The 27,997-nt window shown below is 55.8% G+C and overlaps 3 protein-coding genes across 8 annotated transcripts in view; 1 reads left to right on the forward strand and 2 right to left on the reverse strand.

Moving 5' to 3' along the window:
* MYO1C (myosin IC) overlaps positions 1-1,926 on the reverse strand; it is a 28,879-nt gene extending 26,953 nt beyond the window's left edge. The window contains exon 1 of the mRNA XM_017865632.1: positions 1,652-1,926. Coding sequence (XP_017721121.1) covers positions 1,652-1,726 — 75 coding nt within the window. The 5' untranslated portion in view covers positions 1,727-1,926. The remainder of the gene's footprint in view (positions 1-1,651) is intronic.
* LOC108524846 (uncharacterized) lies at positions 84-3,708 on the forward strand. 4 transcript variants are annotated; one of them, XR_001884192.1, is made up of 3 exons: positions 84-637; positions 1,576-1,697; positions 1,812-1,898. XR_001884192.1 is itself a non-coding variant. In XM_017865981.1 (3 exons), the coding sequence occupies exons 1-3, from the start codon at positions 1,343-1,345 to the stop codon at positions 3,288-3,290; spliced, it is 597 nt and encodes a 198-aa protein (XP_017721470.1). In that variant the 5' UTR covers positions 1,044-1,342; the 3' UTR covers positions 3,291-3,708. The 4 variants fall into 4 exon arrangements, 2 of the variants coding, with proteins under 2 accessions (XP_017721470.1, XP_017721520.1); XM_017865981.1 differs by lacking the exon at positions 84-637 and adding an exon at positions 3,243-3,708 and having other exon boundaries at positions 1,044-1,697; positions 1,812-2,005; XM_017866031.1 differs by lacking the exon at positions 84-637 and adding an exon at positions 3,243-3,708 and having other exon boundaries at positions 1,044-1,697; positions 1,812-1,922.
* A 99-nt stretch (positions 3,709-3,807) lies between these two features.
* INPP5K (inositol polyphosphate-5-phosphatase K) lies at positions 3,808-27,974 on the reverse strand. Of its 3 annotated transcripts, XM_017865821.1 has the most exons (13): positions 27,158-27,974; positions 25,141-25,272; positions 24,681-24,788; positions 23,950-24,058; positions 19,758-19,874; positions 19,253-19,428; positions 18,592-18,703; positions 17,434-17,543; positions 7,150-7,336; positions 5,873-6,010; positions 5,526-5,609; positions 5,267-5,371; positions 3,810-5,089 (listed from the first exon to the last, which is right to left on the reverse strand). In XM_017865821.1, exons 4-13 carry the CDS (start codon positions 23,980-23,982, stop codon positions 5,033-5,035), a joined length of 1,119 nt encoding a protein of 372 aa, XP_017721310.1. In that variant the 5' UTR covers positions 23,983-24,058; positions 24,681-24,788; positions 25,141-25,272; positions 27,158-27,974; the 3' UTR covers positions 3,810-5,032. The 3 variants fall into 3 exon arrangements, with proteins under 3 accessions (XP_017721260.1, XP_017721310.1, XP_017721364.1); XM_017865771.1 differs by lacking the exon at positions 25,141-25,272 and having other exon boundaries at positions 3,808-5,089; positions 27,158-27,588; XM_017865875.1 differs by lacking the exon at positions 25,141-25,272 and having other exon boundaries at positions 23,950-24,051.
* Positions 27,975-27,997: the final 23 nt, after the last annotated feature.

Consider the following 27,997-nt stretch of genomic DNA (forward strand, 5'->3'; position numbering starts at 1 on the left):
TCTTGCATTCCAGTGTGCCAGGTGGCCCGCTCCAGTCCCCTCTGTCGCCACCCCTCCCCTCCCACCCACAACACGCAGCCAGGAGGAGCCTTCGCACCGTCGCCAGCCAGTCCAAGCTTCAGTGCCTGCACCTGCGGCTTCCCCAGCCCGGGGCACTCTCCTTGCCCACTTCACAGAGACCAGGCTCAGGTGTCACCTCCTCCAGAACCCCTTCCTGATTCTCCCGAACACGCAGCGTCTCCTTATCGCACCCCGCAAGTCAGCTGTTTCCTTGTCAGTCCCTCCCAGGAGACGGCTCCCACTCCCTACACCCAGCGAGGCACACGGTGGGGCTCAGTCACCCCTTCCCGGACCCCTGGATGAATGAATGAATCTCAGAGACAGGAGTGTGCGCGGGAGGCCGGAGCGTGAGGACTGACGGCCGCGTGGCCAGCCTCATTCTCCGGCCACCCCGCAGGTCCCGCCCGCCACACTCGGGGCGCGCTGGGCCCCAGGGGCGGAGAACGGGAAGGGGCGGGTTCAGGCGGCTTCTCCGGAACCCAGAGGCAGAGCAGGGCTGCGGGCGGGGCCCGAAGGGCGCGCAGGGTCCTGGGTCCCGCAGCCCAGGCCGCTCTTCCCCGCCTCCCGCTCCCCGCAGGTAAATCTAAGTCTCCACCAGGCTGCGCCGGCGCCTCCGGGTCCTGGGACCCCCCGCACGGGTCCCCCCGGCCGCTCTTCGGCCCCAGCGATCCCCGGCCGTGACCCCCGCTTCGCGCACGGCGGCTCCCGGCCCGGCCGCCCGCTCCCCACACCCGCCCCCCGCGGGCCGCAGTCCTTCGCGCTCCGAGTACCCACCGGCTTGGCTCTTCGGCGCGGGCGGGGGCCGGCTGGGCGGGTGGCGGGCTCGAGGATCCGCGGGCCCGGGGCGCACTCTCCCCGCCCAGGGCCGCCGGGGCCGGGCCGCAGCCTGTCGTCATCCCGGGGCAGGGCGCGCACCCTCCGGCCCCGCCCACCCCAGCGCCCCGGCCGCTGTCCGCGGAGCCTGGGATGCGGGCCGGCCCCCGCGGCCGGTTCCCGGGGCAGCCGCGTCCGGCCACAGCGAACACGCGCGCGCCCCTCCGGCCGAAGACCCGGCTCCCCGCCGCGGTGCTGGGGGCGTGGGGGCGCCTGACTTTCTCCCTCCTCCGGGCCCTTTGCATCTCCAGCCCCTTCCCTGCGGGCCGGGTCAGGGCCGCGCTCCCCGGTTTGTACCCACCCGTGTCCCTTCACCCACCTCCCACACCGTCCTCCTGCTCTGAGTCTTGGGAGGTCCCAGCCCGGCGGACTGGAGAGGAGCGGGGCGTTGACTGAGCCCGGAGCTTCCATGCCCTCATCCTTCGACCTCACAGCAGCCCGCACTTGCCTTTTGTGCCCAGTATTCACAGTTCTGCCCACTGAGGTTCAGGAAGCTGGAGGCGTCAAGCCCAGACCTCCACTTCCAAAAATCCTGCCGCTGGTGGCCCTTACATCCCTACTCTTCCACTCACCCCGTCTTGGTCTGTTCTGGCCCCATCCAAGGATTGGAACCCCTCCCCCTCTGCTCACCTCTTGCCCTAGGGCTCTGCTTGAGAGGGGCTGCCCGGCCCTGGGGAGATACTCCACCCTCCGCCCAGCCCAGAGCATCCCAGCTTACAAGCTTGCAGGGCCTGTGGGGATGAACCACGCGGATGATCTCCCCGGTGGGTACCAGCTCCACTTGCAGCGCCATTCCGCCCTGCGGAGAGCCAGCGCCTTGGGCACTGGGGCCTGTGAGCAAAAGCTGCCTGCCCACTCGCTGGCTCTGACCGTTCCAGGAGCCAGGAACCTATGGTCTAACGCCGGGGTGGCCACTTGGTTCTGCTTCAACTCCAGCCCCAGGGGATGTGGCTGGTCCAGCGCCTCAGGACACAGCTGGAGCCGTCCAGGTCTGATTGGGAGGCCTCTTGGCCCGGATGGTTGGAGCAGGAAGAGGAGGGGCTGGGGATGGAGGAAATGCCTGTTGTCCCAGGTAACCAGAGGAGCCGATGCAGCCACCCAAGGGGGACCCTGGGCTCCAGGTCAAAGGGTAGGACGCCTTTCCCCTTCCCCTGCCACCCCCCAGCAGCTCTATGGCTGGGCCCCTCCTCCTGCCCACTCTCTGGTACCAGCTAGAGCACAGGGCCCACCCCCCAAACCAAAAGGGGATGCCCTCCCCTAGGCCAAGAGGACCCCTCAGTGCGCACTGCCTTTCCTGCACATCCCCTCAACGGGGCTGTCCCCCACAGCAGGTGGGCCCCCACCATGCGTTTGGGAGGCCAGGGCTGCTGGGGGCTGGTCACGCTGGGCGGAGGGCGTTGTCCCACTGGGAGAAGACTCTTGTCTTACCCTCCTCCGAGCCTCAGAGCTTGTGAGGTGAGTTCCTGGGTTCCCTGGGTGTGGCAACCCCTAGCCCTGTTGATCCTTGCATTTCGACAGTACCCCCAGGTGACCCCCACCCCTGACGTTCCTGCTTTTCTATTTTTACTGCTGCTAAATCACAGCTGACACTTTCCTGGCCTGAGACTGAGCCCTCCAGTCTCCAGCCATTCCTTAGAGGAAGTCAGAACAGGGAAGTGGATAGGGGAACAGACCTTTCCAGAGGGAGAGGCTGGCATAGGAAGGGCCGAATCCCGTGGGCGTGTGCTGGCACCGACAGCCCCATAGGCAGGGGCCTTCCCCGGCACCCTTCTCTCTCCCCACAGCCTCCCCCGCCCCGGAAAGGCTAGCAGGCTCTCCTTCCTTCCTTCCTCCGGGAAGCACATCTATCCAGGGCAGGCTCATCCCCAGCGGCCACACAATGGCCCTTATCAGCCGTGGAGCCAGGCGTAGACCCAGTGCACACCAGGTCTCACTTATTTCCTGTTTCCACCCAGTGGGTCGGGGTGGACCCAGAGCGGCCATATCCTGACTGGGGCCCAGAAGACGGAGAGCACCCCCGCTTCCCCTTTCCGCCTCTCAATCACTGCTGGGCTCACTCCTCCCTCACAGGAGGCAGGGTGTGTGGGGACCTCAGTTCACCATGGGGGAGGTGAGCATGTGGGGGGACCCCTGGGGTCAAGCCCCAGGGCTGCATTAATCTGAACGGGGAGGCGGGTCTAGCGTGCTATACTTTTTGCAATTGTTCTCCCACAATAATCTTGAGAATAGGGACATCATCTGTATTTTACAGACTACTGAGACCGCTCTGCGGGTGGGTTCAGACCCCATTCCTGTTTCTGGTCCTGCAGGAAACCACAGGTGCCTGGAACTTTGAAGAGACTGCACCACCCCTCTGAGCCTTGGCTTTCCTGTCTGCCCAATGAAGGGTGCCATACAGCAACCCTCCCGATGGCTGTGTGTGTGAGAAGGAACAGGCGGCAAGTGAGGGCTTTGGAGGTCCCTAGGTATATGTGCTGGGGGCAGGCATAGGTTACCATGGGGGAAAACTCAGCAAGAAGGGTCTGAGAAGTGGGGCAGAAAGAGAAGATGGTGGCATTCTGGACCGGTTAACACAGGAAGAAGGCTCAACGCTCAGGGTATGCGGGGCAGTGGGTCAGGAGGGATGAACGAGAGCTCATTCGACTTAGCAGAGTCCATGAAGCGGCCAGCGGCATAGACGGCATGCTCCACCTGGTTAGCGCTCCAGAGGCTGACCATTCTGGAACTTCATCCTAGCCCCAATCCTGGCCACTTCTGCAAATCTCAGACACAGAAGTCTAGTTGGGATCTCCAGGACCCCTGTTCCTGGAGTCTACAGCGAGTCCCAGGCCCATCACTGTACCCCCCACCCCCCAATCATCAGTCACACACAAGTGTAAAAGCCACGCTTCTAATTACCCCTGCACAATGTAACAGTCACAAAACAGCCAGCCATGGCCTGCTGGAAGCCAGGGGACAGTTCTTCATACACAGGCTTGCGGGGGAGAGTATGCAACATAGAGCAACTGGAGTGACCCTCAGTCTCAGGACACAGGATGGCAGGACAAGCACGGAGCAGGCTCCCAGAGGTATCTTCTCCTGGGAAAAGGGCTGCTGAGTGACCACGGCAGGAGGCAAGTGGTGGACGTGGGGACAGACCATGTCCACAAAGCCCCTGGAGAGTGCTCTCTGAAGACCCCCAGGGCCAGATCCTCCAAAATGTCTTGAGCTGGTTCTCCCTTCTGCCTGCCCCCACTTTGAGGTCCTGGGGGGTCCAGACGGGGGCTGTCATCAATGACTCTTGACAAGGGTGGTGCATATGCACCTAACCCGACACGGACCACCCTGTAAAAGTCTGTGGCCACAGCTCCTTGACCACCTGTCACCCCTTCCTCAGCTGGCAGGGTGGAGGCATGGGACTCAAGCTACCAGCAGAAGCGAACCTAGATCCTTCCCAGTTCTCTCTCTTCAGGCTCTGGAACTTCCTGGGTCAGACTCCATGCCGTGGGTAGGGAGGAAGGTTGTGCTGGCCGAAGGACCCTCATCAGCCTGCTCACAACCATGACGTAAGAGCCCGGCTAGAGGGGTCAGACTGCTTTTGCTGAAAGCAGGAATCCCAGACCCTCTGTTCACTCCTCACGGGACAAGCTATGAGATGCCAAGACTCCTGGAAGCCAGCACTGCTTGCACCAGTCTATGTAGCCTGTACAAATGTGAGCATCTCCCCTCCCAGACAGCCTGAGGCCCAGGACGGCACAACAAGAATGCGGGCCTGTGCCAAATGGGGCATGTGCCTGGCAGGACTACTTGGGCTAGACTAGAAGAGGGGGTAGGAATCCAGAAATAAGATGCAGAACTGTCCCCAGGTCTTCACTGTTGATGCACTAGCTGGTTTCACTCACATCTCAGCAACAAAAACCTGTATTTAAGTGGCTGATTCCAGAGATGAGTAGTGGAGAGAGCAAAGGAGTCTGGCTAGAGCTCACTCTGGGAGGTGTATGCGGAGGACACTTGGCTGTCTCTTCAGGGGGTCAGGCTGGGCCCCCAGCACTCCCGGCAGTGGAAAGGCAGAGCTGGCTGCCAGCTCTGGCCTCCTCCTGGGATTCACTCCCATCCTGGCTCAGATCTGTGGCTGTGCTTCACCCAGTGGGTCCTCCCTCAAGGAGCCAGGTGGGATCTGCAGGGGTAAAGCAGATGGTGGAAGTGGAGAGTGGGCCTTCCTCTGCTTTCCATCATCCCATTCCTCCACTGCAGTGGCTCCTCACGTACAGGCTGGCTCCCAGGCCTGGGCCTCAGGGAACCAACAATGGGCTCAAGCCCTCACCCTCCCGCTTCCCTCACCAGCATCGCTTACCTGGAAGGGTCTGCTTATCCCCACCACAGAACGCAGACTGTTGCTGTAGTAACAGAGGAGAAACTCATCTTCAGTTGTAGGGATACCGCTGATGTCGATGTAAACCTGGAGGGGGATGGACAGGACTGGGATCAGCTCCAGGGCTCTGGGCTCCACCCAGCTCGGAGTGACAAGTTATCCAGCACTCTGTTCCTTCCACGAGACAGGAGTGCTGAGGCAGGCCTGCCTGCTGGTGACGTAGGTGGTTCTGGTGACGTACCTGGTTCAGGTTGTCGCTGCAGGAGACCTGGCTGTCCCCGACCCAGGCGTAGGACACGTAGTCATTAATGTCCCGCAACCCCACCTGTGAGGGGGAGTCAGGCCATCAGTGGTCAGGGAGGACTTGGGACCCTAGACAAGTCCTAAGGAGAAGACAGTTTCACTGCTGGGCCTGGCTACTGTACTGTACGCCTCCCTGCCGCCCTTCCCTGCCAGCCCTTAGCTACAGAAGAACCGCTGGGGTGGACGAGGGTGAGTTTGTCAGCATCTGCCCAGCTCCCAGGAGCCCTCGGGAAGGACGAACTGGGGGCTGTTGCTGATGGACTCCCTGCCTTGCCACCACATCACCTTGTACAGTCCAATCCAGTCCCATGGGCTGCTGGGGAAGTCCGAGGTTGACGAGTAGCCGACCATCATGTCATTCTCCATGGTCCACAAGTCCTCGGGCATCAGGACAATCAGCGGAGCAGACACCAACGGCTTCAGCTAGACATGGGGGTGGGAGGGGCTGAATCCCACAGCATCATTCCCTCCTCTGAGGCCAAGTGTTCCTCACTGTGCCCTTCCAACATAGCGGGGAAGGTGGGGCACCCAGAGGGGGTGGGCACAGGACTCCGCTGGGCTGCTCCAGCGGACCATGGCTGGCCAGCAGGAAAGAGGGCCAGACACCAGTCAGGAGGGTGGCCGGCCTGTCAGGGAATCCCACGGGGCCCAGCACTGGGGGGCAGGAGTGGCGGAGAGCAGAGGCTCGGCTGAGAGGCTTAAGGAGGTGGCCAGGCAGCTGCTGTCAGGCCTCCCGGGTATCTGACCCAAAGCCCCACATGGGGGATGCTCTGGTGAGAACAGCTGTGAATGTGCAAGAACACAACAGAGCAACCAGAGTGGGCCGGGCATGGTGGCTCATGCCCATAATCCCAACAGTTTGGGAGGATCACGTGAGCCCAGGAGTTCGAGACCAGCCTGGGCAACATGGTGAAACCCTGCATCTACAAACAATACAAAATGTAGCCAGGCGTGGTGGCACCTGCAGTCCCGCTACCAGGGAGGCTGAGGTGGAAGGATCAATCACTTGAGTCCAGGAGGTGGAGGCTGCAGTGAGCTGTGATGCCGCCACTGTATTCCAGCCTGGACGGCGGAACAAGAGACATGCATGCACACGCGCGCACACACGCACGCACGCTGGTAAACCTGTATGAACATGTGAAGGCTGACGGGCAGCACCCTGAAGGAGGCCAATACCTTGGTCGTTTAGACAGCAAGATACAAGGACGCAGGGATGGAGGGAGCTCCCATTGCAACTTGATCCAGATAGCTTCAGGACAAATAAAAGAAGTCCTACTTCTCACATTGGGTAATAAGCCTAATGGAACTCATTAGCCCCAAGGGAGAATACCCAAAGGAAATGGAAACCTTTTCACAAAGGGTTTGAACACGTTTTTGACAGACAGAGCCATCAACGGCTCCTAAGAGGAGCTGGGATATCTGACCTGGCAGGAAAGGCAATCATGGCCTCCACAGGCCTCCCCTGGGGGACTGGCTGACATTCGAATCCAGGGATGGAGGGCTTGGGGATGTGGCCAGCATAGCTACTCCTCTGGCAAGGATCAGGCAGCCTGGAAGTTCACCTCCAAGTCGAAAGTGCCGGTGACAGGCTTATGGTCGCTGATGCTGTACACCATGTGGCTGCTGTAGCTCCTCAGAGACAGGGAGAAGTCTGGGGCCGGCAGTCTGGGAACGTCGGGGCCAGCCTGGGGCTGCCGCTTTAGCCTCCACAGGATGCGATCGGTCCACGCAGGCTTGCGTTTTTTCTCACTGCGGGGGCAGGAGGCATAAAGAGGAAGAATGGGGAGAGAGAGAAGAAGGGGTTGGCATAAGAGCAGAAATGAACCCAAGCAGAAATGAGCTTGCTGGAGCCCCTAACTCCAGCATCTACTGGCAGCCACAGACCCCCAGGCCAGAGCCGGAGGGAGCATGGCAGCAGGCAGGAAGGTGCGGAACAGAATCCAAGGTAGGCCAGCCCTTGTCAGACTTAGCCAGGACCCTCTGTATGTTCAGCTCATGTTTTTAGGGTCAAATTGTGACTCAGAAACATTCCATTTCAAAGCTCTGCTTCTTTTTTGAGCAAACGCAGCAGTGGATCAAAGCAGCTGAGGTTTGGGGTTCTGAGACTGGACAGACCTGAGCTTGAATCTGACTGCCCTGCATACTAGAAGGATACCTCAGGAAAGCAAAGGGAAGCACGTAGGAAATGCTTACCAGACAATGCCTGTGATCTGGACTGTTACCATACCTTTTTTTTTTTTAAAGAGATAGGGTCTTGCTGTGTCATCCAGGCTGGAGGGCAGCGGTGCCGTCCCAGCTTACTGTAGCCTCAAACTACTGGGCTCAAGCAATACACCTCAGCCTCCTGAGTGGCTGGGACTCTAGGTGCGTGGCACCATGCCTAGCGAATTTTTTTTTTTTTTTTTTTTGAGACGGAGTCTTGCTCTGTCGCCCAGGCTGGAGTGCAGTGGCCGGATCTCAGCTCACTGCAAGCTCCGCCTCCTGGGTTTACGCCATTCTCCTGCCTCAGCCTCCCGAGTTGCTGGGACTACAGGCGCCCGCCACCTCGCCCGGCTAGTTTTTTGTATTTTTTAGTAGAGACGGGGTTTCACCGTGTTAGCCAGGATGGTCTCAACCTCCTGACCTCGTGATCCGCCCGTCTCGGCCTCCCAAAGTGCTGGGATTACAGGCGTGAGCCACCGCGCCCGGCCACCTAGCGAATTTTTAAACAGTTTTTTGTAAAGACAGTATGTTTCCCAGGCTAGTTTTGAACTGCTGGCCTCAAATGATCTTCCCATCTTAGCCTCCCAAAATGTTGGGATGAGAAGGCACGGGCCACTGTGCCTGGGTATATCATGCTCTCTTTACAAGTGGAGACACAGACTGAGCTCAGAAGGGAAGCACCTTTTCCAAAGTCACAAGCTACTAACTGGTGGAGTCAGGATTCAGGGCCAGCCAGCACGACTACAGAGCATGTGCTCTTAACCACCAAACTAACCTCTCTCAGGCCTCAGCTCTCTGCGAGTGGAGGGAGTAACAGTAGTTACCGCGAAGGGTTGCTGAGATGACTAAATGAGATCAAGTACATAAAATGTTTAGCACAGTGGTTTTAGCACAGTGGTTGGTGCACAGTGGTTGGTGCACGCACACTGGCCTTTATGATTTCCTCTCGAGAGTCAACTGAGACCGGGCGCGGTGGCTCACGCCTGTAATCCCAGCACTTTGGGAGGCTGTGGCAGGCGGAACATGAAGTCAGGAGATCGAGACCATCCCGGCCAACATGGTGAAACCCCGTCTCTACTAAAAGAACAAACATTAGCCAGGCATGGTGGCGGGTGCCTGTAATCCCAGCTACTCGGGAGGCTGAGGCAGGAGAATCACTTGAACCCGGGAGGTGGAGGTTGCAGTGAGCCGAGATCGCGCCAGTGCACTCCAGCCTGGGCGACAGAGCGAGACTCTGTCTCCAAAAAAAAAGAAAAGTCGACTGAGACCTCCTACCTGTTCTTCACTTGCCAGCTTCCCTGAGGGGTTTGGAAGGTCATACATCCCTGGACCTGTTCTTCACTGTTCTTTGCTTCCAGCCCCGCTGAGGGGTTTGGAAAAGGTCATACAGCTCCAGAGACAAAATGCATTCCTCCTCTAGGTAACTGAAGTTGACCAAAGAAAAGTCTCTGACCCGTAATCCAGCCTTCCCAAGCGACTACTGGGGCAGTTTCAGCTTGGCCCAGCAGCAGCCCTGAGTTCTGGAGGTGGGGGGAGCAGGACAGCTGCTGTTTCTGGGTTCCTCCCCCTTGGTGGACAATCCCCTTTCTTGAAGGAACCCAGAGTAAAACAGCCTGATTAGGTCAATCCATCAATCTGTAGATAGGGTCTCACCCATGTCACCTCATCTACTGATCTATCCACAGGGCCTCACTGTGTTGCCCAGGCTGAGTGAGGGGGCACAATCCTAACTCACTGCAGCTTCACAGGCCTGGGCTTCAAGCAACCCTCCCAGCTCCGCCTCCTGACCAGCTGGGACCACAGGCATGTGCCAGGGCACCTGGCTCTTTTAGAACCTTTAAGGCATCTTCACTGCCTCCAGAATAAAGTTTAAGTCCCCAAGTGGGGTATTCAAGGGGCTCAGGAGTCTGACCACCCCCGTCCTTCATCTCACACCACTTCCCTAGACCCACTCCACCTTGCTGACCCTCTCAAGCCTCTGGACCTTTGCTTTTGTGGTATTTGCTGCCTGGAACACCTTTCTTCACCAGGGAGAGGCCTCTGCCAAAGCCATGCCGGAGCTCATTGTTTTGCTTTCGAAGCATTTTATACCAGTATTATACGATGACACTATATTGCAATTTTCTGTTTCCCACTCAGCACGTCACTTAGTGTATGAGCCCTGAAGACAAGGACTTGGCTGTTGGAGTGTCCTGTGTATCCTCAGCATTCGCACGGATCCCGGCACACAGGTACTCAATAACCAGGTACACTTACTAAAAACCCAAGCTCAAGCTCGTCCCTCAAAAATGCCCATCTAATCTTAATGTTTACAGCTCCATACACTCGCTATCAGTTGGAAACACTATTGTTGTCTCCTCCTTTATTCAACTGCTATTTTTTTTTTTTTTGAGATGGAGTCTCGCTCTGTCACCCAGACTGGAGTGCAGTGGTGCCATCTCGGCTCACTGCAACCTCTGCCTCCCGGATTCAAGTGATTCTCCTGTCTCAGCCTCCCAAGTAGCTGGGATTACAGGCATACACCACCACGCCTGGCTAATTTCTGTCTTTTTAGTAAACTGGGTTTCACCATGCTGGCCAGGCTGGTATTGAACTCCTGACCTCGTGATTCGCCCGCCTCGGCCTCCCAAAGTGCTGGGATGACAGGCACGCGCCACCGCGCCCGGCCATGCGCAGCTATGGCGTTTCTCCATGTTGGTCAGGCTGGTCTCCGACTCTGGTCTTCAGGTGATCCCTCCGCCACGGCCTCCCAAAGTGCTGGGATGACAGGCGTAGGCCACCGCGCCCGGCCTATTCAACTGCTATTTTATATAAATGTTCCCAGTGTACTGCTGCTCCTTCAACAGGAAGAGTTAAGTTCTCTAGCAACTGAGGAGACGCGTCATGGTGCTGAGCTCAGCCTTCAGAATCAGGGACCAGTTGGGGGAAGATTCCGTCCTGTTAATTAAGAGCTGTATGCCCCTGGGCAAGTGACTTCATTTCTTTAAGCCTCAGTTTCTTCAACTGTTAAGATGGGGTGATAACAGTACTTACTTCAAAGAGCAACAACGAAATTAAAGGGCGTCAAGGGAGTGGTCAAGAAGCGGCAACTCTGACTAACCCTGGTCTGCTTGTTGGCTCCTTGGGTCGTTTCCAACCTTTCACTCTTCTAAGGAGTGTTCAGAGCGCACTGGAATGTGCCATCCCAGACTGCAGACACTGCGTCCCTCAATCTGCCTTGAACACCAGGCGCCTGGCAATGCTTCCAACTTGGTAATGGGGCTGGGTGTGGTGGTTCATGCCTGTAATCCCAGCACTTTGGGAGGCTGAGACGGGCGGATTACAAGGTCAGGAGTTCAAGACCAGCCTCGCCAACATGGTGAAACCCCATCTCTACTAAACACACACACACACACACACACACACACACACACACACAAATTAGCTGGGTGTGGTGGTGCGTGCCTGTAATCCCAGCTACTTGGGAGGCTGAGGCAGGAGAATCGCTTGAACCTGGGAAGCGGAGGTTTCAGTGAGCCAAGATCGCACTGTTGATTTCCAGCCTGGGAAACAGGGCAAGACTCCCTCTCAAAAACAAACAAAGGGCCGGGCATGGTGGCTGACTCCTGTAATCCCAGCACTTTGGGAGGCCGAGGCGGGCGGATCACGTCAGGAGATCGAGACCATCCTGGCTAACACGGTGAAACCCCATCTCTACTAAAAATACAAAAATTAGCCGGGCGTGGTAGCGGGCACCTGTAGTTCCAGATACTCAGGAGGCTGAGGCAGGAGAATGGCGTGAACCCAGGAGGTGGAGCTTGCAATGAGCTGAAATCGCGCCACTGCACTCCAGCCTGAGCAACAGAGCGAGACTCCGTCTCAAACAAACAAACAAACAAACAAAAAAACTGGGTAATGAACCACACGAATGCACATTCTTTCAAAGTATTCTCCCTCCCTTACTTCCCCGTGATGGTTGAGAGCCCACATTTGCTGTCATGTAAGGATACTTCCCAAGTCCTGACCACAGCCTGTCTTTCCTTCCTCCTCATGACTCTCAGCCCACCCTCACCCCCCTTTTTTCCTTTTCCTTGCCATGGCCAGGCTGATCACTGGGCACCTGTATTGTTCATTCTTTTTTTTTTTTTTTTTGGGACGGAGTCTCGCTGTGTTGCCCAGGCTGGAGTGCAGTGGCGCGATCTCAGCTCATGGCAAGCTCCGCCTCCCGGATTCACACCATTCTCCTGCCTCAGCCTCCTGAGTAGCCGGGACTACAGGCGCCTGCCACCTCGCCCGGCTAATTTTTTGTATTTTTAGTAGAGACTGGGTTTCACTGTGTCAGCCAGGATGGTCTTGATCTCCTGACTTCGTGATCCGCCTGCCTCGGCCTCCCAAAGCACTGGGATGACAGGCGTGAGCCACCGCGCCAGCCTGTTCATTCTTTTAACCAAGATTTACTTAGCACTTCTTATATGACCCGCAACTGGGGATATGATAAATAGGATGCACGAGGTTCTCGAGGAGCCTGTTTAGCAAAATCCAAGAAACAAGCAAAGTGAGCATGTACAAATTAACCAACCAAGTTCCTTCTACCCCACCTTGTTTTTCCTTAGAGACAGGGTCTTGCTGTCATGCAGGCTGGAATGCAGTGGTGTCCTCATAGCTCACTGCAGCCTCCTTGAACCTAGACTCAAATGATCCTCCTGCCTCAGCCTTCCGAGGAGCTGGGACTTCAGGGATGCACACCACGCCCAGCTTTTTTTTTTTTTTTTTTTTTGAGACGGAGTCTCGCTCTATCGCCCGGGCTGGAGGGCAGTGGCCGGATCTCAGCTCACTGCAAGCTCCGCCTCCCGGGTTTACGCCATTCTCCTGCCTCAGCCTCCCGAGTAGCTGGGACTACAGGCGCCCGCCACCTCGCCTGGCTAGTTTTTTGTACTTTTTAGTAGAGACGGGGTTTCACCGTGTTAGCCAGGATGGTCTCGATCTCCTGACCTTGTGATCCGCCCGTCTTGGCCTCCCAAAGTGCTGGGATTACAGGCTTGAGCCACCACGCCCGGCCATCAATTTGTTTTTATTTTTGAGATGGGGTCTCACCCTGTTGCCCAGGCTGGAGTGCAATGGTGTGATCGCGGCTCACTGCATCCTCCACCTCCCGGGTCCAAGCAATTCTCTGCCTCAGCCTCCCGACTGGCTGGGATTACANGTCTTGGCCTCCCAAAGTGCTGGGATTACAGGCTTGAGCCACCACGCCCGGCCATCAATTTGTTTTATTTTGAGATGGGGTCTCACCCTGTTGCCCAGGCTGGAGTGCAATGGTGTGATCGCGGCTCACTGCATCCTCCACCTCCCGGGTCCAAGCAATTCTCTGCCTCAGCCTCCCGACTGGCTGGGATTACAGGCACCTGCCACCATGCCCGGCTAGTTTTTTGTATTTTTTAGTAGAGACGGAGTTTCACTGTGTTAGCCAGGATGGTCTCAATCTCCTGACCTTGTGATCCGCCCATCTCGGCCTCCCAAAGTGCTGGGATGACAGGCTTGAGCCACCACGCCTGGTCCAGCTATTTTTTTTTAAGACTGGGTCTCACTGCTGCCCAGGCCGGAGTGCAGTGGTGTGATCACAGCCCACTACAGCTCCAACCTCCTGGACTCAAGCAAGGCTCCCACCTCAGTCTCCAGAGTAGCTGGGACTACAGGTATGCGCCACCATGCCCAGCTAACTTTTGTATTTTTTGTAGAGATGGGGTTTTGCCATGTTGCCCAGGCTGAACCTGAACTTCTGGGCTCAAGTGATCGTCCTGTCTCTGCCTCCCAAAGTGCTGGGTTTAGAGGTGTGACCCATCATGCCTGGCCTCTTTTTTTTTTTTTTTTTTTTTGAGATCGAGTCTCGCTCTGTCGCCCAGGCTGGAGTGCTGCCGTGGTGCGATCTTGGCTCACTGCAAGCTCCGCCTCCCAGGTTCACATTATTCTCTTGCCTCAGCCTCCTGAGTAGCTGGGACTACAGGCACCCATCACCAGGCCCGGCTAATGTTTTGTATTTTTAGTAGAGACAGGGTTTCACCGTGTTAGCCAGGATGGTCTCGATCTCCTGACCTCGTGATCCACCCCTCTCGGGCCTCCCAAAGTGCTGGGATTACAGGTGTGAGCCACCGGACCCGGCCACATGGCCTTTGAAAAAAATTTCGTAGGGGGAGGGGTCTCTCTATGATGGTGATACCTCACCTCCACTAAAAATACAAAAAATTAGCCAGGCATGGTGGCGGATGCCTGGCTAATTTTGTGTATTTTTAGTAGAGATGGGGTATCACCAGCTATTCAGGAGGCTGAGGCAGGACAATCACTTGAACCCGGGAGGCAGAGGTTGCACTGAGCCAAGATCATGCCGTTACCTTACACTCCAGCCTGGGCAACAAGAGGGAAACTCTGTCTGGAAAAAAATAAAACAGTTTGTCTGGGCTCATAGTTGCAACTGTAACAAAACTCCAGTGTAATCCCGGACTTTAGCAGGATTCCCACCCTGCCCTCAGCCCTTTCACCCTCCCCTATAAGGGAGCTAGCCTCTCATTACATCTTGGCTTGGGAACACCGTAGTCGCTGGCCCAGCACACTAATGCTCGGTCACTTCATCAAACTGGCCCCTGCAGGTGCCTCTCGTCAGTGTGCTGACTGACTGGAAAGCCTGCCCTCTGCTTTCTGCCAAACTCTGTGCTTCCTTCAAGATACTCTCCTTGACAGGAAGTCTGACAGGTCTCTCCTAGCATTAGCTGTCCACCTCCTTAACATTTGTTCCAACCTTCTGCACGGAGTTCTGGAAACCTTCTATTGACTAACTCCCGGACTTGGTAACATATGCCAGGCACTGTGCTACTCCCAGGGATGGTCCTAAATCAGATCGTCTCTGCTCTCTGGGCCATCACAGTACAGTAAGAAAGGTACACTGTTGCTTAAAAGGTACAGCGTTGCTTAAAAGCAACACTGAGAGCATGGTGTGCGCAAGGCTGGGAGCGGCACAGGGCAGGAGAGGAACTCTCAGTGAGATGGGGAGGGGCCGGGAAGGCGTCCTACGAAAAGTCATGTCTCAACTGGGTTTTCAAGGATAAAATAACAGTTTCATTAGATAGGAATGTCTCTGCCCCAGGTGGGCTCAGGCCCTGCTCACTGCAGGAACTCCCAGCTGCCTCTGGACCCTGGCCCCAGCCAGGAATATTTCAGTTACCATGTCCCCTGTTCTTGCCTGGACATTCTTGCATTTCCTGGGCTCTAGCCTAAGGGAAGTAGTGAAGGCTCATGAGTCGACAGACACAGATATGAGTTCCAATCCTCATGCAGTGATGAAGTCTATTACTCCTTACTTATACATTCTTTGAGACTCAATTGCCTTCTGTGTAAACAGTCAATAGTAACACTGTCTACCTAAAGAGGACAATGTAAGAACTGACACAGGCAAAGCCTGGGTGCACGCCTGCCCGCCAATCACAGTGAGCTGTTATTTGGAAATAGGTGTGTACCTCCTCCTTAGCAAGAGTCTGCCTTCCTCACCATGCCATCCTTTTTGCTGTTGCTGGCAAGGATGGCCATGAATCCTGACGTACAATGGGCTTGAGGAAAGCACTGTGGGCTATAGATTCAGAGATCAGTCTGAGCCCCAGCTCTGCCACTCACTGGCTAAGCTACCTGGGGAAGTCCTTGAACTTCTCCAAAGCTCACTACCCTTTTAGACCCTGTCAACTCCAGCCCAGACCCAGCTTTTGCAACAAACTTCAGTCTCCTGGAGATCTCTCTGGCACAGGGCTGGGAGAAGGGGACACCTGGCCGTAGGGCCTGCCGGCAGCTCTCTTCCTGCTGGCAAGTGTTTAAAGAGGATTTTTTTTTTTTTTTGAGACAGGGTTGCCCAGCTGGTGTGCAGTGGGTCAATCTCAGCTCACCGCAGCCTTTAACTCCTGGGCTCAAGTGATCCTCCTGCCTCAGCTTTCTCGAGTAGTTGGGACTACAGGCACATCCCACTACACCCAGCTAATTTTTAAATTTTTGTAGAGATAGGGTCTAACTATGTTGCCCAGGTGGGTCTTGAACTCCTGGCTTCAAGCAACCTCTCCCCACCCAAGGCCCCACCCTGTCCTTACAGCTTCCACCATGACTCTCATTTCTAATGGATGGCTGCAGAGACTGGCAGTCTCCCTGCAGCTGTCGGTCTGGGCCGGCCAGCCTGTCGCAGCCTGGCTCTTACCTCCTTTCCTGCCTGCTCTGTTGCCCAGGGCGGGTCCTGTCCCCAGCGTCCGCTGCCTCCTCTTCTCTGGACGGCCCTGCTCGCGACCCCACCCTGTCTCGCTCCACACTGCTCCATCAGCTCACTCTTTCCCCCCTTCCTTGGCAAGGGTATTTTGGCTTTGCTGTACCACTTCCAGAACCAAGCTTGAGTTCTACCTCTTGTCCCGCACTGGCTAAATCCCAAAGGCCTGGGCTGCCCTGCGGGCACCTCCCGCCTCCCTCACAGACACACTCCCGCTCGGAGGAATGAACGAGCCGCTCCCGCTGGGACAAAGACCCTCATGACATGTAAGGGGCTCTTCCTTTCTTCAAAGAGATGAGGGTCCCTGCCCCAAATTGGGTCAGGGACAGGTTGCCAGAAGTTCTTTCTCAGGTTTTAGTGGTTACTTGGCCCCTTCTCAGCTTCTTAGAAAGGTTTTTAGTAAATCTATGATGGGAAGACATGAATCTATTTATTTTATAATTATTGTTTTGAGACAGAGTCTCGCCTGTCACCCAGATTGGAGTGCAGTGGCCAGATCTCAGCTCACTGCAACTTCCGCCTCCTGGGTTCAAGCGATTCTCCTGCCTCAGCCTCCTGAATAGCTGGGATTACAGGCGCACGCTACCATATCCGGCTAATTTTTGCATTTTTAGTAGAGATGGGGTTTCACCATGTTGGTCAGGCTGGTCTGGAACTCCTGACCTTAAGTGATCCACTTGCCTCAGCCTTCCAAAGTGCTGGGATTACAGACGTGAGCCACCACGCCCAGCCGGCATGAATCTAAAAGTCACAATAGCAGTTCTCTCCCATGGTTACTCGGTGCCGGCCTTCTTCAATCCTCAGTCTCATGAAGTGTGTGCTCTGTCATCCATACTTTATAGATGACAAAACGAGGCCTAACACTTTGTCCACAGTCAGACAGAGCTGTGATTCTAACCACCAGACTCATGATCTCACTGATCCTGATGAAATTCTCTACCCACTACTTCACCTTCTCACACAGAACCTGACCCACGCACAGGCTGGGGCAGGGGTCCTTAATACCAGTATGTAGTTGGCCCAAACTTTCTGCCTCGTTTGGGGACGAGAAGGTCTGGGGTTTCCAAAAGCTGACGTGCAGTCCCTCCTAGGTCAGGAGGCAGCTGCTCCACCCTCTCCTCTAGTTCTATCTGTAACACCCCCACCCCCCACACACCTCTCCTGCCCTTGCTGGCACTGGCTTTCCCTCCCACTCTCGCTGAGATCTGGGACGGCTCCCCCAGTCAGTGCCTCACGAAGTGGACAGGAGGCGCCACTCTGGAGAGGAGATGGCTAGACTGATTCCCGGCCCCTAACACGTCTATTCTGAGACAGTGCCCATGCCAGCAGAGCCAGTGTAACCTGACTTCCTAGACCTTCTGGCCCCCTTCCTCCTCACCTGGTGTCATAGTCGTTGGAGTTCCTATCAAACTTGTAGGTGGGTGGGAAGAGCAGGCGGCCCTCCTGGAACTCCCGGAGCAGCGGGTCATGTTTCTTGGCAATGCTGAGCTGCAGACAAAGTCACAGTCCCCGTCTCCCTCTAGTCTCGACCCAATGGCCCAGCACCACACTCCATTCAAGGGATCAGCACATGCCGTCACAAACGGGCCAAGAGTCAAGCAATGCCACTCCACTGCCTCACCGCCCCAGTGACTACTCAGCCCACCCCCACCAGAAAGCAGGTGAATCCTTTCAGAAACATTACCAAGGCCTAGGGGAGGCAGCTGTCTGCCGTTTCCCAGTCCTTAGACTGCAGGGACCCAACTTGGAATTCCATCTCTAGTGGAGGTCACTAGCGGACATGTGTCAGAGGGGAACCTGGGAGAACCAGGGTCCTCCAAAGGGTCATCTCACCCTCCAGGAGGGAAACGAGGCTGGGGATGGGAAAGACAGACGACAGGGATACGATGGGCTGATGCGTGATGGCGCCTGGTGCAAAGCCCTTCTGGTTCCCTATTCTTTTTTTTTTTTTTTTTTTTGAGACGGAGTCTCGCTCTGTGGCCGCATGGCTTGGAGTGCATGGCCGGATCTGCAGCTCACTGCAAGACCCGCGCTCCGGTTTTACGCATTCTCCTGCTCAGCCTCCCGAGTAGCTGGGACTACAGGCGCCCGCCACCCTCGCCCGGCTAGTTTTTGTATTTTTTTTAGTAACGAGACGGGGTTTCACCGTGTTTAGCCAGGTATGGTTCGAATCTCCTGACCTCGTGATCCGCCGTCTCGGCGTCCCAAGTGCTGGGATTACAGGCTTGAGCCACAGCGCCTCGGACCTGTTTTCCTATTCTTCTTCTTTTTTAAATAATTCATTTCATGCTCTGCATCTGGCTCCCCATTCTAAAGCACACCCAGGGGCTGTTACCCTGGCTCTTCCATGTGAAGATGAGGCACCGGGAGGCGTGGCTGCCTCACCCCTGGACGCGAAGCCCTGCTAGACAGCCTCCCCCACCAGACCTGGGCAAAGGAAAACAGCGGCGAGGGCATCTAGCAACAGTCTGCACAGCTCACATGGCTCCCACCGTGGGCCCAGATCACCCTCTGGGGCCCTCCCCTCACTTGATACCTGGTCCTTCTCCCACAGGCCACTGTAGCACCGATTTTTAATGGATTCCCGAACAAAGTGCAACCCAAAGTCCTCGATCCGAAAGTTCATGTCTCCAAACCAGATAATGAGGCTTCAGAAAAAAAGGAGGGCAGCCTGAGGATTTGTGATAAAGTCAGGGAAGGGAGATCACCAGGTGGCTCAGCCTGCTCAACCCAAGGGCTGCTGGGGCACAGAAAGCCCGAGGGGCAGGTGAGGCACCAGGGCACACGTGGGTCCTCTGGAACTGTTCTCATGGCTCCTAAACCACCATTCAAACCGAAGAGACCCACCAAAGAGCCTGCTCTGGCAAACACAGAGCAGGCTGTGGCCCTTGCTTCCTCTCCTCAACTGGTCACGAGGAAAAGCTGACAAGCCCTTCTGGTGACCTCAGGAACCTCAAGGGCTTTGACCTGTTCCCAAGTGTTCAGGGTTTCTAGGCAGGACAGAGGGGCTGGAGGAAGGGGACCCCAGGCAGGCAAAGAGAGAGGAGACAGCAGATGGGCATCAGGGAAGGGGCAGGGAGAGGGTGGGAGCCAGAACACTGACTGACACTGGCTGGGGAACCGTGATGGGGCAGAGGACGCTGGCTTGGGTTAGCGTGGGGCAGAGGGTGGGGAACAGTCTGCAGAGCCAGGCTCACTCGTGATCCAGGATGTTGGGGATGTCTCGCCCCTCACAATTCTGCATCTCCAGGATCCGGTCGAAGTGCTCCAGCCGCTGGTAATTGTTGGAAATATGGGGAGGCAGGTGGCAGTTGATGATGCTGACATAGTAGCCATAAAGCTTCAGGCAGATGTTGACCCCGCCTTTGTTCCCCTGGTGGAGCAGGTCAACAGAAGAGTGGGAAGCAGCTCTGGGTTGGACCACCCCTCTTGCCACATCCTAGACCTGAGGGGAGACAGTCTCACTTCCCGCAGGGTCTCCTATGGACAGCAACTAAGCTTCCCAGGGTGATCTCTCCATGCACAGAGCCCAGCTCACCTCACCTGGCCTCAGGGACAGCAAGCCCACTCTGAGGCAAAAGAACAAACACGCATTGGGCTGGACAGAGTACCAAGATTCCTTTCACTTCCTTTTTCTTTTGCCCAGGACCACAGTTCCCAGCCCTGCCCAGCTCACGACTCAGACAATAGCTCAGTCCTTACCCAGTACCCAAACAGGCCAGTGGGGGTGGATTTAGTAGACAGAATCTGGATATAAGGCAAATGCTGATACTTGGCAAAGACCAGTAAGAGAATCCCCTGCATACGGATATGGGAGACCTGCAGGAGAGAGAGAGTAAAGGTCGCTCATTAAACCACAGAGGCCAAGTGCATCCCTTCCAAGCCCCGTGCTAGGGACACTAGAGAGCCCTCAGCTACACGCAGTGTCCTGCCCCAGGATCTACGATATCCCAGTTTGAATCTCAGAGTTTCAAGCCTTTCCATTCTTCTCCTCAGCTGCCAAATGATACGTGCTGAGGTTTTAGATTCTGCTCCTAGGCCTGGGGGTGGCGGGGAGAGAAGAGAAGGCTGCCAGGGCACCCTCCCATGAGGAGAGCACCAACTCTTCAGTCGCTGCTCCATGGATGTCTAGTCCCCTCTCAGAGATGCTATCCTGAGATCCTCTGGGTACCCTTAGGCTGCAACCCTGGCTTGCTAGGGCCTCAAAGAGGAAAGAGGACAGCAGCTAAGGATATTGGCTTTGAAGTTAGATCTGGGTTCAAACCATGGCTCTGATTCTTAGTATTTGACATTGAGGAAGTTTCTCAGTATATTTTCTCATTGATAAAGCAGGAATCTATCTCATAGACGCTGTGGAGATTATCTGAAAGCTATTATTTTTTGGTTTAAGCATTCTTTTTTTTTTCTCAATTTTTTAATTTTTTATTTCTTTTGAGACGGAGTCTGGCTCTATCGCCCAGGCTGGAGTGCAGTGGCGCGATCTCTGCTCACTGCAAGCTCCGCCTCCCGGGTTCACGCCATTCTCCTGCCTCAGCCTCCCGAGTAGCTGGGACTACAGACGCCCGCCACCACGCCTGGCTAATTTTTTGTATTTTAGTAGAGATGGGGTTTCACCGTGTTAGCCAGGATGGTCTTGATCTCCTGACCTCGTGATCCGCCCACCTCAGCCTCCCAAAGTGCTGGGATCATAGGCGTGAGCCACCGCGCCCGGCCAAGCATTCTTAAAAGTAAAAGAAGGAACATGAGAGGTTTCCAGGGTGCTGGAAATGCTCTTCTTTATCCCCTTCCCTCCCTCCCTCTCTCCCTCCCTCCCTGGGAATGTTTTTTATCCACCGTCTGCCCCCATTTCTCCCTCTTAGAGACAGGATTTCGCTTTGTCTACCAGGCTGGAGTGCAGTGGTACAATCATGGCCCGCTGCAGCCTTGACATCCTCGGCTCAGGCAATCCTCCCACCTCAGCCTCCTGAGTAGCTGGGACCACAGGTGCGCACCACCATGCCCGGCTATTTTTGTTTGTTTTGTAGAGACAGGGTCTTGCCATGTTGCCCAGGGTGGTCTTGAACTCCTGGGTTCAAGTAATCTGCCTGCCTCTGTAATCCCAAAGTGTTGGGATTACAGGCGTGAGCCACCACATCCGGTCTGCTCTTTATCTAGATGTGGCTGATGGTAACATGGGTATGTATAAAAATCCATCAAAGTGTACACTGAATTTCTACATGCTTTTCTGTGTACGTTATAGCTCAGTGAAAAGAAAGTAAGAAAATGTTTCCCCCAAACTCCGTAACTATATACTGCGTGCAGCCGGGTGTCCATGAAGGCGATACCCAGGGAATGCCAGTGGGTAAGGACACAGGCTCACAGGCTGGGGAGCAGAGCGACAGCAGCTCAAGATGCTCACAGGCTGGGGAGCAGAGCGACAGCAGCTCAAGATGCTCACAGGCTGGACACAGGCTCACAGGCTGGGGAGCAGAGCGACATCAGCTCAAGACGCTCACAGGCTGGGGAGCAGAGCGAACAGCAGCTCAAGATGCTCACAGGCTGGGGAGCAGAGCGAACAGCAGCTCAAGACGCTCACAGGCTGGGGAGCAGAGCGAACAGCAGCTCAAGTGCCTCCTCTCTCATTTACTCCTGTCAACCCTGGAAGGAATCACTGTCCCTGTTTTGCAGATGAGGGACTAAGATTTAGGGAGGCTAAGGGACCAGGAGGGCTACCTGTATTGTAAAACAACAGCAAAGGGCTAGGACTGCCAAGATCCCTGCTATCTGCAGCTGCCAAAGGTGGGGTGGGAATGGGCCGCAGCCAGTAGCTCTCCCTCTCAGGTTCAGGCTGGCTACAACCAGCACCCGAGTCGCTGTTTCCGGAGAATGAAGTGTGGAGGCCAAGGAGGAAATCCCCGGGTGGGGAGCGTGTACTGGGGCCTTCCAGGAATTATGAAACTTGATCCTGCAGGCCACGAGCCCTAGCAGAATGGAGTCAAAGCAGGGGGAACCTCAAACCCAGCACTGGGCAAGGGAGACATTAGAACTTCAGGTTGGCCAGAGGTTGCTACAGACGTGTCCTCAAGCCGACCATCCTCCCCAGTCTTCTCTCTCTCCCACCCAAGCACACAGGACAACAGGGATGGAGGACGGGCTGGACCATGAGGGGCTGACTCCCAGGGTCAGGACTGAAGCAAGGGGACTGATAAAGACTCAGGAAAAGTTTCCGGCTTAATCCCCATCCACGAAGCAGCTTTAGGCCACTGGGTTCCACCACAAAGACACTGGCTCACTTTGTGAAGAAGCAGCAGGGAAGTGGGGGCGGGGAGGGCGGGGTCGGGGCAGGACAGAGTCAGACTGGGAGAAAGGGTGAGGCTGTGGGAAAAGCAGGAGAGTGCTAGGGAAAGTTCTAGTTGGAGGAAATGAAGTAGGAGGAGCAAAGAAAGGACTAGCAGGAGGTGGCTGGGGGCCCTGGAGCAGTGGAAGGGGGTCAGCCCTTCTCAGTCTATAGCTGGCAAATGCATACCTAAGAAGAGGCTTACACGGAGCTCACCCATCCACCCTGATTGTTGGCTAGGGAAAGAAGGGCATCCGTTTTGGGTGCCAGGCCCTCAGGCTGGCCTCCCAATCTCGGCCGGCCACATGGGTAGAAAGAGCTGTGTCTCTGCCACAAGCTGAGCTAATTTCCTTGACTCAGTTCCATCCTACCAATCCTCTGCTAGTCAGCCAAGAAGCAAGGAGGCCTGCAGTCTTGCAAAGGGAGTGGCGGGTGAGAGAGAAGTGGTTCTGTTCTCTGTAAGGATCTAGCTCCCTATCTACAGAAGGAGGCCTCTGGATTTGATTTGGAGGGAACCAAGGACTCTGGCTGGCATTTTCTATCCGCAGGAGCTCTAAACCTTAGATTCTTTCCTCCCCATTCTGCTCCCCCTCCAAAGGACACACGGCTCTTGCCCCAGTACCCCCAGGCAAACTAGGCTGACCGAATTCATTCTGAAGAAGGAGTCATCCGGGAAAGGGGAAAGAGGGAATTCTGGTATTTCTAAGCAGCTGTACACCAGGTGCTGTGAACGGGAGGGTTTCATCCCTCGGGTGTGCAGGGCAGAACCAAGGTGAAGACCCAGCAACCTAGGGCCTTCCTGTGGACTCTCCTACAGTCTAAAGACACCCCAGAGTATACTGCTGTCTCAGACTAAGAACTTTTACCCACCACACCTGACTCCCCTCTTCTAACTTCTGGACCCTCAGAATCTGACATTCACGTCCCGTATGACCTGAGGATACCCTATCACACCAGCAGGCCAGCCATGTCTAAGATCTGTCAGTCTTAGAGTCCACCAGCATAGCGATAAAGTATTAGCAGTTAAGAACTTGGGTGATAAAGTTTGAAAGACCTGGATCCAAATCCCAGATAGTGCATGTGACTTCTGAGCCATGGTTTTCTCTGTAAAATACCTCTATTTCAACACACTTGTTAAGATTTTAAAATAACATATATAATATAAAGAGCTACTTATGATGTTTAACACCAAGTAAGCACTTGATAAATGACAGCAGTATCATTACACTCAGAGACTTCAGGACGGGCATTTGAGCAGAGACTGGTGGCTGGGGCAGGGGCCAGCACCGAGGTGTTGACAAGCCCTGCTGCACCTCCCCTCAGAATCTTCCCAAGCTGAAACATATCCAGGTGTTAACCCAACCCCTGGAGACTCAGCTCAGCTCCAGCTCCCTCAGAAAGGCGAAGGCAGGCAGGAGCCCCAGGGGTCCAGGTGCAAGTGAGGTTTAGCCCTTTAAACAAATGGGAAACAGCATGAAAGGCTGAGTAGGAGTAAGAGGGACACATCAGACCAAACAAGCGGGGGTGAGTGGAGACGTGAAAACACAGTTGTCGATTGCCCATGAACTGGCAAGTTACCTTGATGAAGCTCAGAGGGGAAAGCACATCCATGAGGAAACTGCTCCACGAGTCATTAAAGGCAGCATCGGAAAGGAGGCTTATGATCCCAGAGTTCAGTTCCTGCAAACTGACCATGCCAGCTCAGAGGCTTGGCCCCTGGCCTCCAGGCTACTTCCCCTGCCACAGATATTTAACACCGTCTTCACAGACTTTCCAGCCCTGAGTTCTTTTTTTTTTTTTTTTTTTTTGAGACGGAGTCTCCGTCTGTCACCAGGCTGGAGTGCGGTGGCGCGATTCCAACTCACTGCAAGCCTGCCTCCCGGCTTACGCCATTCTCTGTCACTCAGCCTCGTGTAGCTGGGACTCAACAGGCACCACGCCGGCTAATTTTTGGTATTTTTTAGAGAGCCACTGGTTTCACCCGCGTGTAGTCTAGCGATGGTCTTGATCTCCTGACCTCGTGATCCGCCCATCTCGGCCTCCCAAAGTGCTGGGATTACAGGCGTGAGCCACCGCGCCCGGCCTCCAGCCCTGAGTTCTGATGGCCGTGAGGTCTCCCTCCCCTGCCGGCTGATCTCCAGCCCCCTTTGCCGTTGCTGACCCAGGATCAGAGACATGGGACTGTCCCTGAAGCAGGCTGAAAGCTCCCGGCCTTCAGACTCCAGAGCGGAGGAGGGCAGGTTACAGTGGTTCCCACAGGGAAACCTGGGACTGGTCAGGGAAGGGCGAAGGAGCCTGCAGATACCTACCCAATGACGTATATGTCAAGATTCAGGTTCTGGTTGTTCAGCTGAAGCAGGTCACTGAGATCTAGAGGGGGCGCTGCTGAGGCCACGTTCCAAGTCACGACATGTATGCTGTGGAAGGGATGCAGAGGGAAGTCATGGAGGAAGGAGGGTAAGAGAGTGCACGGGGTTGGCCAGTCATGGAGGAAGGAGGATAAGAGAGTGCACGGGGTTGGCCAGGCACGTGGCTCATGCTTGTCATCCCAGAACTTTGAGAGGCCGAGGCAGGCGGATCACCTGAGGTCAGGAGTGCGAGACCAGCCTGGCCAATATGGTGAAACGCTGTCTCAAAAGAAAAAAAAAAAAAAGATAGTGCACGGGGTCTAGGCCTGCTCATGTCACCACAATCCGCCACACTCATGATGGAAATGCGGGTTTCTGTGCTAGTGGAGGGAATGGGGATACATCAGCTGTCCGTCCTCACCTTTCTCTGCTGAAGCAGGAAATCCCAACCCTGGACTGGGTCCTCCATGCTGGCTCACAGCTGCCCACACCTGGCAGCACTGGTGCTGATATAACAGAGTTGCCGAAGGGAACCCAAGACTTTCAGGTCAGGCTAGGGAAGGGTTAGGGGGTTGAACTGCCAGGAATGCATTAATTCCATCAGCTCCTCCAGCCACCCACACACCTCTGTGATCATCTATGGCTCGGTCAGCAACTTCCCATCCCTACTTCTCACCCCAAGTGTTCCTAAGACCACCGAGCAGATCCTGGGGGTTCAGATGTCACCTTGTGATAGGCCTCAGCACTACAAGGGCAGAGGAATTTAAAAAATAAAAGAGATAACACCACCATATTCCCTTCCTCTCTCCTCCCTAGCAGATCCCGGGAGGAAACCAATTTTGCCAAGCACTTCAGAGAGCCTTTTTTTTTTTTTTTTTTGAGACAGAGTCTTGCCCTGTTGCCCAGACTGGAGTGGAGTGGGACGATCTCGGCTCACTGCAGCCTCCGCTTCCCAGGTTCCAGCGGTTCTCCTGCCTCAACCTCCCAAGTAGCTGGGATTACAGGTGTGTGCCACACCTGGCTAATTTTTGTATTTTTAGCAGCGATGGGGTTTCACCATGTTGGCCAGGCTGGTCTTGAACTCCTGATCTCAGGTGATCTGCCCGCCTCAGCCTCTCAAAGTGCTGGGATTACAGGCCTGAGTCACTGCGCCCGGCCAAGGAGTTTTTAAGTAACAGGTTTCTTGACGTCTCTCTTAAGAGTCTATGCTCTATGTCTGTGTAGGATTCCATGAAAAATAAAAAGTACTCTCTCGGGAAAAGTCATCAGTTGGATAACATTTTCCACCTCAGCTTACAAGTCTTAGGGAAGCAAGAAAACTACATCAGGGGCCTCAATGACACGGGATCCAGTCAGAGGCTCAGAGGAAGGAGAGACGTACAGATGTCTTTAGCAAAACAGTCAGTCACAGCAGCTCTTCAAGAAGCCCCGGACTGTGCGGAGCACAGAGCAGGCAGGAGCTGCAGACCCTGCGGAGACCAGGAACAGCCTGGCGTGAGTCCTGGGCACAGGATGAGGAGTACCTGCAGCAGCTGGAGATCTGGAATGGCAGAGGGCACATATAGGGGGACGGGAGAAAAGAGCAGATGATGCCAAAACATCTCTTCTCCAACAGACCCTGTTCTTAGAGGTCGACGTTCTCAAAAGCACTTCAAGAAATTCTCGGCCAGTTTAAAGCAACTTCCTGTCCCTCCCTGTTAGCATAAACAACCGGGTACAGATACCACCTTCCCAGGCACTCAGCCTGAGAGTGTGTGCTTCATTTGTTTACGATCTCCCCCTGCTGTCTGACAGAGGCTTAAGGAACAAAAGACCTTTTACTCAAGAGACTTATTTTCCCAGACTCACTCTAAGAGGATGGAGAGCAAAAGTCCGGATTTCTTGTTCCCCCTCTCAAATCCGACGATTAGCCGCAAATCCAAGCATCGTGACTTACACTAAGTGGGCGATTAGCGTTGTTCCCCGTGAAAGAGCACGCAAGAGACCAGGCTAAGTCACTTCACTAAAGGATCTTATCTCAATCTGATTTCGGATTCCCGGGGGTCACCATGGGATCAGGCAGACCTCCTGATGTATGTGCTGATGAGAAGTAGGAACAAGATTTCTAACCTAGAGCTGAAGGGTGACGGCCTCGTTATGTCTTTAACCTCAAACAACCCGACACGGCTGTCCTCTCTAGAAAGCAACCGGGACACCTGCTTGCGCCCCAGTGGGAACAAGCTTGGCAGCCTCGGCTTAGAGGGGGCGCGAAGCTCGGGCCCAACACAGCCCACCTGACACAGGCGTGGGAGAAGGTGGTAGCGCCCCTGAACCAAAGGCAGTCATGGAGGTCTGGTGCCTTGTCTCCCGGTCTGCGTCCACCCCCAGCCCGCAGCCCGACGGGGTCGGCGGCAGCGATCTCCCGAGCAGGACTGCCTCTGCCGCCAGCGTCTCCTCACCTGAGCCTCCTGCCTTTCGGCCCGCTCAGCTTCCGCGAGCTCATGGCCGCCGTCGTCCCGCGCGCTGGTCCGGCAGGTTCGCGTCTCCCAGCCAGCGAGTCCCCGCCAGAGCAGCCCTGCGGGCGGCCGGTCGGACGCCTCGCTGTCGCGGGCTGTTTTTCTTCCGGACTCCGACCTTCCGCCCCGGCTTCCGTCAGAGACGGACCAAGGGCGCACCCCGGGCTCTGGGTGGTGCGGTTCGCAGGAGGAGGCGGGACTCTCCCACGAGCGCAAAGCTGCGAGAGGCTGAGCGAAGACGGGATCGCGGACGTCAGGGGGGCGTGTCGGCACTGTCATCAGCGCACGACGCAACAGTACCCCAGACGACGCGGGGTGCGCGGCCGCCACCAGACCCGGCCCAGCCCACGCCCGCCGCCCGCGGCTCCCAGCGTGCCCCGCGCCAGGGATCGTTTTCCGGCGGAAGTTGTCGCTCCGCCGCCGCCGTCGCAGCCTCTGCCCCACTCGCGAGGCATCCGAGAACCCCGTCCTTGTGTTGTCTTCGCCCCGGCTCCCCGCCGTCCAGAGACACAGGGGGCAAACGAGGGTCGGGGTGGCGACACGCAGCCTAGCCACTGTCCTGCCTGGGATCCGGCCTCCCCTGCCCCCCAGCCGCAGGTAATCTCCCCGTTCCCGTGGCGCTCACGCCGCTACTGCAGCGCCTCCTTTCTCCACGCCCACTTTTAGGCGGCTTTCTGCCCCAAACTGATTGCATTACCTATGGTATAGAGGACGTTTGGGGATTCCTGGACTCTTGGAAAATTAGCCGTCAATAAATGAAACGTAGGCCGGGCGCGGTGGCTC

Source organism: Rhinopithecus bieti, unplaced genomic scaffold, assembly GCF_001698545.2.
Source record: "Rhinopithecus bieti isolate Rb0 unplaced genomic scaffold, ASM169854v2 scaffold_22, whole genome shotgun sequence".
Taxonomy (NCBI): domain Eukaryota; kingdom Metazoa; phylum Chordata; class Mammalia; order Primates; family Cercopithecidae; genus Rhinopithecus; species Rhinopithecus bieti.